Source organism: Camponotus floridanus, unplaced genomic scaffold (assembly GCF_003227725.1).
Source record: "Camponotus floridanus strain SB8 unplaced genomic scaffold, Cflo_v7.5 scaffold1, whole genome shotgun sequence".
NCBI classification, from domain to species: Eukaryota; Metazoa; Arthropoda; class Insecta; order Hymenoptera; family Formicidae; genus Camponotus; species Camponotus floridanus.
This window is the reverse complement of record NW_020229214.1, coordinates 3171106-3183674: the sequence shown is the minus strand read 5'-3', so window position 1 is coordinate 3183674 and position 12569 is coordinate 3171106. Positions and strand designations below refer to the sequence as shown.

At 28.9% G+C, this 12569-nt stretch overlaps 1 protein-coding gene and 1 long non-coding RNA gene across 2 annotated transcripts in view; both read left to right on the top strand.

Moving 5' to 3' along the window:
- The first annotated feature begins 354 nt into the window (after nucleotides 1-354).
- Nucleotides 355-12569, top strand: part of LOC105251663 — a 46662-nt gene continuing 34447 nt past the window's right edge. Inside the window, exons 1-2 of the mRNA XM_025406353.1 lie at nucleotides 355-496; nucleotides 2745-2841. Of these exons, the coding sequence (XP_025262138.1) occupies nucleotides 468-496; nucleotides 2745-2841 (126 nt within the window). The 5' untranslated portion in view covers nucleotides 355-467. The remainder of the gene's footprint in view (nucleotides 497-2744; nucleotides 2842-12569) is intronic.
- LOC105251662 lies at nucleotides 3140-9617 on the top strand. The gene is made up of 4 exons (XR_003122455.1): nucleotides 3140-3241; nucleotides 8076-8145; nucleotides 8746-8979; nucleotides 9053-9617. It is a non-coding gene; the product is annotated as an uncharacterized LOC105251662 (long non-coding RNA).

The following is a 12569-nucleotide window of genomic DNA, read 5'->3' as shown; positions in this document are numbered from 1 at the left end:
ACGTTATATTTCATCTTATTTTACATGAAAAAATCTTAAAAAAATCAATATTATTAAGAGAAAATCAATATTTATATAAATGCTATTCACATACTATTTACATACATACATTTAAACAAAACTGTCAATCTTTATGCAAAATGTTGTAATAAAGTTTTAAAGTCTAGAAAAAGAAATTTGTATATAAGTTAATTACATCATTTTTTAACTTAGAAAATATAATTCAAAATTAAAATTTGCCGCCTAATTCTTTACTTTAGCAGACTATTTGGCAGTCTGTAAGATTCACGCACGCGCTAAGAGCTTGCAATTCCATTATTAGGAGACTTTAGACCTTCTATGCTCTAGTTGTGCATAAGAGAGATGTATTTAAGTAAAATTATACGATTCTAAATGTGCAAGTGTGCGGAAAGCTGCTGTGCTTAGCGGCTCGCATCGCGGCGTGAGATAATTGTGAATTCATCAATATGTCGAACGATATAACGCCAAAAACTTTGTAAGTATTGTTTTATAATATTGTTTTTATAACTTTATAATAATATATTTCAAATAATTTATATGTATAGAAAAAAACATACAATGCACATAAAAAAGCTACACATCGATTACAAAATATCTTTCACGAATTTGCATTATTAATAGGGTTATCTATTTTGAGAATGTTTTTGAAAAATTGATAAGAAACAAATATATAATTAAGCGAAATAAAATTTTTATGGAATACTTAAAATTTTAACGTAAAATAAAAATAAAACTGAAAGAGCATATTATTAAAAATTTAAACGTAAAAATTCTTTTTCAACGACAAGCATATCCGCGGTTTAGAAAAGTATAGGGATTTCTAATATGGGAAGTTTTCAAAGTCTATAAAAAAATATCAAAAAACACATAAAAAGTATCAAAACCAATTTAAATCTCAGACAATTTAAATAAACTTATATCAGTCTTATAAATATTAAAATAAAAAGTGTTCGTAAAACTATTAAAAATGTTAGTTTAAATGCTTAAAAGATGCTTAACAAATTATTTTATTATTCAAAAGTTGAAAATAAAATATTTTGCCTCATTTTGGATCATAAGTTTATTAGGTAATCAAATTTTTAATATTTAAATAGATTATAAAAATAAAGAGAAGATGAACATTAGGCAACTGTTCATTTTCCCATAATAGGCAAATTAATAGCTTCAAGGAGATTTTACTTTTTATTATAAATTTTTCAACTGATTAATGAAATTTATACTAAAAATAAAAAATTCATAATATGTAGAATACGACTGGCTAATCATATTTGTAAAAATCTCTTATTTCACTCAAAATTCACTAATATCTAAACAAAATGAAACTCTAACAATTCTCATTATACAAACGACCACGTGGCTTACTGTCAATGACAAACTACGGCTATTACGTATTATATAGAAGATGTGGATTTCTCTACGTATTGCATAAAGAACTGCTAAATTAAAGCATTTGCCAAGCAAAAAACATCATCTCCTCAAATTAGAAAAGCTCTCTTATAATAGGTAACTTTATGTTTGCATTTACATATTATCTTAAAAAGATGTACATAAATTATTTTAATTATAATAAAATAATAGAAAATAATAAAGAATAATAAATCTCTTTGAAAATTATTTAAAATCATATTACTTGTGGACATATGTCATATAAAGTTTATAAATATAAATGTATATAAATGTAAAAATTTTATTCTGATATTTAAACATAAGCAATTAAATTTTCTTGATTTTGTGATTATTCTAAATCTAAATATTTGAGATTGTTTTAATATTTGATCTATTTGTAATTTTGCTAGTTTTCATAATTTCGCTTTTATGTTTATGGGTATATTTAATACAAGACACGTAGTTTAAGATAAATTCTGGACTGTGGTTTGAGTGTTATATATTTTCATCTCTCTTAGAATATTACATAGCCAATTTAATGGTTCTCTTAATATTCTTACTTCCGCGCATCAAGCTCCTCTTCCAGTGATTAAATGAAGAAGTATTATGGTCATCCGAGCTTAGTTTATGTATGTTCGTATTGCGGTGCGTTTTATTCCACGATACGTATAACGAGTTAATGGCAACTTTATGCGCGACTCCGATGACATTTACTGCTGCTCTATTCTTGCTCCGTTCACGTAACAGCCGCCCGTATTATCGTATTGTTTCCTGAAGCACTCTTCATTGTTCTTCCATTACGGAAATCGAACTTCGACTACGAGTTTAGAATTTATCGTGCGGTACATACCACCGTGTATGGTATACATTTCGGAAATTTGGATTTTTGCCTATTTCCGCTCTAATTCGGCCGTCGGACATATGGATTTCTGGCACGTATCCATCCCCCGCTATATTTTCTGGAACAACTCACCGTTTCGTGACTATACTAATCTCTATTAAGATTTAGCGATCGCAAATTCGAATTCAAAATTAATTATAAATTGCAAATTAATAGGTTTTTTTAAATAGTTATTTTTTTGTTGTACATAACTTATTTTAATGATTCCGATTGTTTTCAAATAGATATAATTTTTAGACATAAAATGTAATATTATAATCATAAAGAATATCTTAAAAAAACATGTTCTTAGAAATTTTTTAAAATCATGTTTGACAAAAATAAATTAATACATATTATTGCTTATAAATGCTCGCATGTATATATGCAATATAATTTCTTTACAACTACATATATAACAGAGCATTTACTTTTTTAATTATTGTTGTTAATTTAGGTATGTTGGCAACTTGGATCATGCAGTGTCGGAGAGTTTGTTATGTGCTTTGTTCTCACACATCGGCACCATTAATAATTGCAAGATCATCAGAGAGGTAAGATGTTATTGCATGTTTGTAATTTTATAACAGTCTTTGTTATAAAATTTTACCTAGAATTTTGCAATTGAATATAAAATATAGAAATATTATAGCAAAAGAATTGATAATTATAAGAAAACTATCGAGTAATGCAACATATTATGATAATATACTTAAAATTTTTTATAATGCATTATTTTTCCTATTGGCACAATCGATTTTGTCTCATCAAAGTTACACCTTTCGCAGACGATTGTGGCCATTTATATGATACGTTATCACGGTTGGAACGCGGACCGAGACAAGCCAGTTTCTCTTTCGTGATCTGCAAACTCCACCCTCAAAGATCGTATCGTTTGCACGGAAGCCCGCATTAAGGCAGGCACTTCTGTCGTTATATCGATAATCACGAGCAGTAGGTGAACATACGTCTTACTTAACACAACTGCATTAATAGTCACTTAGTTCTCAGAATGTAATATGATCTTTCTATTGTCTAAGATAACATCGATCTGCCATGTCTCTATTTTTTAAATTATTATTTAATTAAAAATGCAATAATCCTAATTTTGTGTTTCTAGAAAAATATGGAAATTAAAAGTAAGATAAAAATAAAAAAGATTGATTAAAAAATTATTTATTATATAAAGATAAAATAAGATAAAAGAATATTTTCAAATTCTTGTATTCAAATATTTCTTTCATTTTTATTGTCGCTGGACATTATTTATAAGTATGTATATATTAAATTAAGATTAAAATTAAGATTATTCTTTTTTGATTGATAATATCATGAAATATGATAATTATGTTCTCAGCGTTTTTCGTTAAAAAATATTAATTATGAAAATTATAGTTGTGTGAGTTAAAAATTAATAATTCTTGAATAAAAGCAGGACTTCATTCAGCAATTCATCAACAAAACTGTACATACACGTATAGACACATACGCACACGTAAAGGGATAGAAGGCATGGGTTTTTTTACTCAAAAGGATGATAACATTTTACAGCAGCATGCACCCACGTACACACTTACGTAATTGCACGCAAAAACAACAATCAGACAGAGACACAAACGCCCACGAACGTACGTAATTGCAAAACGTGCGGACACGGCAGATGCGTGAGATCATCAAACGCTAAGGCTCGTACACTTTTCTCCTTGATTCTCATAAGATTTAGCCTCTTACTTATTTCTCTCCGCCTTTCTCGGCTTGTTATATATTATTTTTCTTCTATACTAGTTGGTTGCATGCACCACGAGATATACGCTCGTTGCACGGTGCGGTTTCGTGCGACGTAACACTTGTTCATCATCCACCTTCGTGTATACGTCACACAAAGTTTTTTCCTCATCGTCACTGTTCTTCCCTTGTTTTCTAGAGCTCTTTTTTTTTCTTCCTCCCTTCATTAAGCAGCAAGTATATAAGCGATATGCGCTGTCTATCACGGAAGATATTATGTAGCTCGCGAAGTAATATTAGCGAGATACGTCAATCTCATTTTTTTCCGTGCATATTTGTCATTAAAAATGTTAAAGAAACAATTGGGAGAGGACAGATAATAGGAATTAATAAAATAAAATTTTTTATTTTTTATGTTTATTGTTTCTCTAATAACTTTTAAATTTGTAGCAAATTCTAATTAGCATTTTAATTATAAAAGCATTTTTTTTGTGTTTTTAGCATCGTAAGTTAATGATGTGAATTTCTATGAAAAAGTTTACAAATTTTTTATTTGCATGCCTACATTTGATATATATTTTAATATTTTTTTTTTCAAAAAATTTTTAATTTAAATATAATTTAACCTCGCATAATATTAAAATAATAATATAATTTTATTTCATATTTCTAGCATATCACTGATTAAATATATTTTCAAAACATTTTTAATTTAAGTCATTTTTCGTCGGTTTTTATACATTTTTTTCTTTATATATACATTGCATATATAGTGTAAAAGCATATGTAAAAGCATATAATGTAAAATCTATCAACATAAATTTTTTAGAAAATTATAACGTTATCGTTCATATTCAAATAATTAAAAATTCTGTTTAAATCACGTTTTATTTCTTTATATTGTTTATAATATTTGTAAATTTTCTAATATTTTTTCTTATATCATGATATTTACATTATTAAAAAATAATAATTTTATATATGCATACATATGTAGACCAATATTGATGCCGAATAAAAAATTCAATCAAAGATAAATTTTATGGGGTATTTTTTCCTCAATTCAATAAATAAATATTGCCAATAAGCCAAATTGTTGATATTACTAACCCCAAGAGAATATTCGCCAATTAAATATTGAAAAATTGAAATAGTAGTCATTTTTTTTCCTGTATTACTGTCTGATGAATATTACCGAATTAAATAATCCAAAAATTAATCTAATTCCTATAATTATTAATAATAATCGTTAATAGTAATGTCTAATAATGTGCATTGTATGTGATATCGATTCTATTTTAGCTTTACTGACATACATATGTTTACTGGAATGAAATTATCACTGTGACATGTACGAGTAACATGAGATCGCATGTATGTGTGTAAAAGAATCAAGGAGATTAATGTATGAACAATTATATTTTGTAAACTAGAATGAGATTGTAGAGAGAAAAAGAGAGAAATATGAAATGTGATATGAGGCGTGAAACAAATTCTATTAAAATCAAAATCAATGCAATTACTTAACCATCACATTTTCCATAATAAGCATGATGAGTTTATTATTTGATTGTACTTTTTATAGAAAATGTTGTTAGACAATTCTTTCCAATTATTCAAAATAATTATTTTTGTGCTATAGATTATACTACAATACAGATTAAGTTTTCAGAGAATTTATCTCGTTCAATTTATTAAGAATCTTAAAATTTATTTTAAAGATCATTTTTAAATAAATTATTACAGATGAACGTATATTGTAAAATTGTTATAGTTATATCAGGTAATATATGTATACAGTTGCTTTAAAGATAATTAGTGATTAATTTAATGAGACCGCAAATAATAAAAAATTTTGCGGTTAAAGTTCGCGGAGCTTTCTACTGACATATACGAGACAATTTTGCTTCCTGATTTACGTGACAAAAGTAGGAAGAATGTAAGCTTTCACTTTTTCTCATGCAGCCGTATATAATACAATGCTAATTACTACTGTCGATAATGCTAAACGGATTATTCACTTTCGTTTTAGCAAGTTTAGTTCCGAAGCGGTTATATCCTGAATAGTAAAGTGACACTTAACACGAATATTTTTCGCATTTTTCTCATTTTTTCTCCAGTTTGGTCCAATGCTGAATAGTGTCGCGCGAGTATCTGTCATGATCTGTCAAATAAAAGCACAGCATTTTCCTGATATCTTCGATATCGGTTACACGAGAATGTTTTAAAGATACAGGGTTATCTGAAGTATTTGCCGACAAGTATTAATAAAACGTACGTCATATTTGTAAGCTACTGAACATAAAAGTCAATATATAAATTATTTTAAAATAAAATATGACCCAAGTATTATAAAATATCATTTAAATAACACTGTTTTCCTTATTTATTTGGTAGTTGATGCGCATTATTTCATAATCATATAACACTTTTTTCCAATTTTTTAAAATAAGAAACTTTTATAATTTTTGTAATAAATTTGTTATTATATATATCTGTAAAATATAAAAGTAATTTTCAAACTTATAATAAAATGTCCGTTCAAATAGGATTCACAATTATTTATAATTATTATTTAATATAGATACTCTTTTTTGTTTCTTAGTAACGATATATTCAAAATTTTTTAGTTATTATTATTCCAAGAACGGTTATTTTCGTGTTATATCATAAATTTTTAAAGTTTTAATAATTATATGAGAAATATGCGATAGAATAAAATATAAATAACAGAAATAAAGAATATAGAAATAAAGTTGAAATATTTTACAACATTATGACTATATATAAATGCTATAAATAATAGATAACATATTTCATGATTAATTTATTTTTAATAATTAATTGGTAACATATATAAAGTTTATAAAATACATGTATTGAATGTAATAAAACAATTATAAAATTATGTTTTTTTAATTTAGAAAAGGAAAATAAAATGAGAAAAAATAGAAAATATCAAAATTATATATATATATATATATATATATATATATATATTTATTTATATATATATATATACATCTTTTAAATAATTTTGATATTTTCTATTTTTTCTCATTTCATTTTCCTTTTCTAAATTAAAAAAACATAATTTTATAATTGTTTTATTACATTCAATACATGTATTTTATAAACTTTATATATGTTACCAATTAATTATTAAAAATAAATTAATCATGAAATATGTATATATATATATATATATATATATATTTATATATATATATATTTATATATTTATACAATATATTTATATAATATTAATTAGATTCCATTTTATGGCGCGCGCGCGCACACACACGCACAAACAAACACACACACACACACACACACACACACATATACACAGATGTGGGATTTGTTTAACAGTAGAAAAGTTTTAACGAAGGACGTAGTTCTATATCATATATATACGAGCTCTATTTTCGGTTCGAGTTATTAATATTATTATTCAGTCTTGAGATATCGAATCGCTATTGCTCACGATGATGTTGTCATCTTTAATATCATTTGGATAGTTAATGCATATCAATATTTTATGTATTCTGCATAAGCAGCGGAGTAGGTATTTGCGTTTATTAGCTATAAACCTTCTGCAGGTAGGGGTTGCCACTGCGGGACGAATTTATGGAACGCATTTCCCGTGAAAATGACGATTCAGAGACGAAAGTTTTTGTTCATTATTATTTTGTCGTGGAAAAGAGAGAATGTTAAACGCTTTTATTCGGCACGGATCTGACTATTCGCACTTTGCAATGTCTGAGAGAGAGAAATCCATTATTGCCATTCCGCAATGCGTTGACTTATTTTTATAAATTTGCTTTTCAATAAGAAAGTCAATTAAGTGATCAATTTTATTTACATAAAATTAGTCACACACAAGAAATTAATCAATTTCTTAAATTAAATATAAGAGTAACATGACTTCGAGTTTCATTTCGTTTGATTAATATCTAGATTTTTCATTATTGCCTTCATGAACATTTTCCTGTACACATTTAATTTTTTTAATTAATACCTTTCAACTGAGAGTAACGCGAATATTCTTCAAATGTTTCAGTAAGATATTTGGAACGTGCTTGCAGTTCGAGCAGTTTCCTTAATTGAATTTAAGTAGATGGAACGCTCAGGTGGGTCCTTTCATTATACGATGTACCAGGTGATATAACTAATACCATTCTATTTTGTTAATCCTGATATAGTATATTTCGCTATTCTATTAATTTAAACGCAACTGAAATGAAAGATTCATTTAAATATGCATATCGATGTAAAATCAATTTATACATATCTGAACAATGAAAGAGACAAACATTATCTATACAAATACTCTTGCGAAAAAACAATAGTGAGATATCCATTTTTAACAATTATAAATATAACAATTATAATATAACTCATTATACTAAAAAATTAAGTAAAATCGTATTAAAATAATTTTTAATGAATGTAATAATTTTAATAATCTAAAAAGTAAAATTAATAATCTTTTTATGTGTAAATCTTTTTTTAATATTTTCATATTATAAAAAATATATATCTTATTATGATGATACTATAACTTTATAAAAAAGCTTAATTATGATAAATATAACATATATATAACATATATATCATAATATAACATATATATCATGAAATATTAAGAACTATGTGGAATGTCAAGAAATAAAATAATTTTATATATATTTAGAATTATAAATATATGTCTAATATCAATTTGCTTAAAGTGATGGCAATATCAAATTTCATGCGGCTAAAATTGACATTGTGTGCGCTTTGCGTTCATGCAAAATGCGAAAAGATCATTCATCATTCCGCATAATGTGCAGTTGAGTCCAGAGAACATGGAAAACGTCACAGGAAGTGGATCCTGAGAATACTTTCAAACTATTTTCTTCACGACGTTAGCAAAAACGCAAAGTGCGGTTGCTTTCGGCACAATTGATCGTTGCGCAACGTGTGTGAGTCCCCTTATATGTATAAATATGATAGTAATATGGAAATTTTATTTACATTAATGCTAGTAACTTTTAGGATCCCATTTATCAAAGTTTTGCGACAATCGTAAAGTCTGCGGCAATTTTTGTTTTGAAAAACTTTATTTTGCATAATCAAGGTATGCGCGTAATGCAATACAAAGACTGCTTTATTTCGACCGTTATGATTGACTAGAAATTGTTCTGAGTCGCAATTGTGTATTAAGATCATCTGTATTTAATCATTCATATTAAAATCAACTATGCTAACTTTTAAAAAGTAATAATGCAAGATATATTTTATTTGTATAAAATCGCCTAATCAGGAACCAAGAAAATATGAAAAGTGATAACTTAAAATTCATACATACAAACGCAATCAATTTCTTTTTGATTTATATAGAGAGTTATATACCATGTGGCAATGAAATGGTCTGCCTCTTGCCGCAGGAAAATATATTGTTCTATATGATACATGTCCCGCGGGAAACTCATCTGTGAGTGTTTGCAAACATATTTAGAGTCATAGCACATTGTGAAAACAATAAAAGTTGCCGAATTATTTTAATAATAAATCAAAGCTGTCGATATTGTTTCAAGATTCTTCCCACAATATTTATAATATTTTGAATAAATACTGAGAGATTCCTAACGCTGATGTTATTTGAAAGTTTGCAAAGCATATTCAAACTATTCAACGATACATGCATATCGATATTTTCATTTTCCTTTTCGACGGCTTCCACATATTCTGGGAGTATGAGAGGCTCGTGCATTTGTATGTTTCGACATATTAACTAGACGAAATCGCAGTTAAACAGACGTCGCACATATTCGTGGCGTGTGATGTAAAGTCCGTTCTCGTAATTCGAATTAATAGAATTGTGCACCCCACTGTCGCCCCCGCTGCTGCCGCTTCCAGCACCTCGAAGTTAAAGGCAGCCTATTCCCGGGTAGCTCCGACGCATTCGAGCAAACGAGCCGCGACAGTCGAGCGAAATGCAATTTCGAGGACGAGTGGCGGTATGTCGGGGTTCGAAGGGAGAGGGGAAGGTTTAAGAAGGAGATGAGAAGGAGTGAGGATCAGTGTGTCGCTTCAAGAGCTGCTCGATACATAGTACGCGGGGTAACGAGAATTTTATGCGAGAGCACATTCCTTCTCCCTCATCCCTCGCTCTTTTTGTCCTCTTATTCTCTCTCTCTTTCTCCTTTTTTCTCCCCTTATTCTCATTTTTCTCTTTTTCTTCTTTCTTTCCTTTCTTCCATTTTCCCTAACGTTCTTTCTTCGTTCGCATACATCCCTCTTCCTGACCGTCTTTCACTTTTTGCGGGAGAAGAATCGAAGTACAGGATGTTACCTTGTGGGTAACTGTAGCAGACGGGGTGTAAGAGGGAGGGTATGTCTCCAATTCTGTAAGTAACTTCTGTCCTGGATACTGAACCCATTGCACTTTCATGTTGCAAACGTACGTTTGTAGCGAAAAGGAGAGGAGAGTTGGATCGCGCGCGATACACTTATCCCGCTCGCATGTGCATACGTCTGCACGTGTGCCCACTCGCGAAGATGCACGCACAGCCTGTCCTGTGACCGCAGAATGCAGAATAGGAGGAAACAGTCTGCGCTTTATTGTTGGTTCTGATTTAAGAGTATCCGATATTTCCTCGAATAAATGCCAACTGATGTAGTGTGCGGGAGGTACCGCGTACCATATCATTATCTGAAAAATAACCATTGGCAAGAACCGCGATTTTATAGATTCTTAAATTTTATTACAATTTATTGCTACGCTAATTTAATAGATAACTTTTGTGATCAAACAATATAATCTCTTTTTTTACGTTTCTTAAATTTACAAAATAATATTGTAAAATTTGAAAGTATAGAAAGTAGAAACTTTAGTTTAAGCCATTGTTATTAACATTTTAGCGTAATTTTGTTAACAATTTAAAAAGAATGACACATATATATATATTTACATTTATACATATATATATCTTTTTTCAAATCCTGAAAACGATATGTTTCTTAAAAAAGTTAATAAATCGAGATGATAAGCAAAGTAATCAAGTTAATAAAATTTTTATTGTTATTCGTTATATTGAGTCGAGACTGAAATCTTTTGGATTTTTATCGCTATTCGCACGTGTGGATCTGTAAGATAAATGTAATCGATAAATACGTATATGCGTTTTTCTCGGTCAAAAGGAACGGAGGTATGTATACTTTGGGCACATAGAAAGTCAAACTGGCTAGTAAATTGAGAGCTGGTGTCACAGTTTTGGCGAATTTCCAAGGAGGCGAGTCTCTTCCTTGTCGGTTTCGCTTCGTGAACGACAATTCCTTGTCTAAATCTCCCACGAATGACAGTGTAACTCTTAAAGGAAAGACACAATCACAAAACAACAAACTTTTGAGAGAGAGAAATTTTTCTCGATTTTTTTGTTATTTTTAATTACGAAAAATTAAATTTCAATGTATAGATTTTTTTTATATAAGAGTTATCCAATTTAACACTCTAATATTTAATTAATAATTTTATTGGAAAATTATTTGTAAATATTAAAATTATTTGTTATGTTTCACCCACGAAAAGAAAAATTTTATTACTTGCTAAATCCAAGTAGATCAGCGTGCTAAAGAGATCATACATGCCGCCTGATCTGTCCGAATAGCACCACAAAACACGTCTGCGTAAGGCTTGGATTTCCATCCTGGGCAATTATTCTGGTAATTAACGTCGACGGGTCATAAGGGTAGCGCGCGGCCGAATGAGTTGGGGAAAGGGGGGTCGCCCGAGAGTTTATTACAAAGATATACGGCAGCCGGAGACTCTCACACTCGTTCGCGTTTTGTACGTGCGCGATATATACTTTCACGCTTCCGGCGGCTCTACCCGGAGAATTTCAACTATTTCCGCGGATGATGCACGCTCCTGGAACTGTCCCGGTCGTTTGCGAAGCACCATTACGGACAAACATGCGACTTAATAATGGATGTGTTGGGCGTAATCTATGTACAAACTCTATCTCAGATGCACCGTACTAATTTATTTGGTAATTGCTAAATATCTGCAAAATGTGCAAAGTAAGTATATTAAATGTTCAACACAAATTCTTCTTTAATTATAGTCTTTTATGGCGAATTTAATACCGATTCTTCTTTAATAATAGTTTAAATGTTTATCATCTTTTTTATATGTTATAATATTTTAATTAGTAATCTATAAAGCAGAAATTGTTGATTGTACATTTAATAATATTTATATTATTTCATCGAATTATATATGTCTGATTTATATATGAAAAATAATAAATGGAAAATAATTTACTTTTATTCTGATTTTCTGTAGTATACATTTTACAAATGCGAAATTTTATATTTCCAAAACATACCTAATTTTGTCAATTCCAAGTGCTATTAGTAGCTCATGAATAAAGTGGTTATTTACGAGTTAAAAATTTTACGCTTGAATGAAATTAACGTATCGACAATGAATGGCTAACACACACACACACACACACACACACACACACACACACACACACACACACACACACACACACACACACCACAC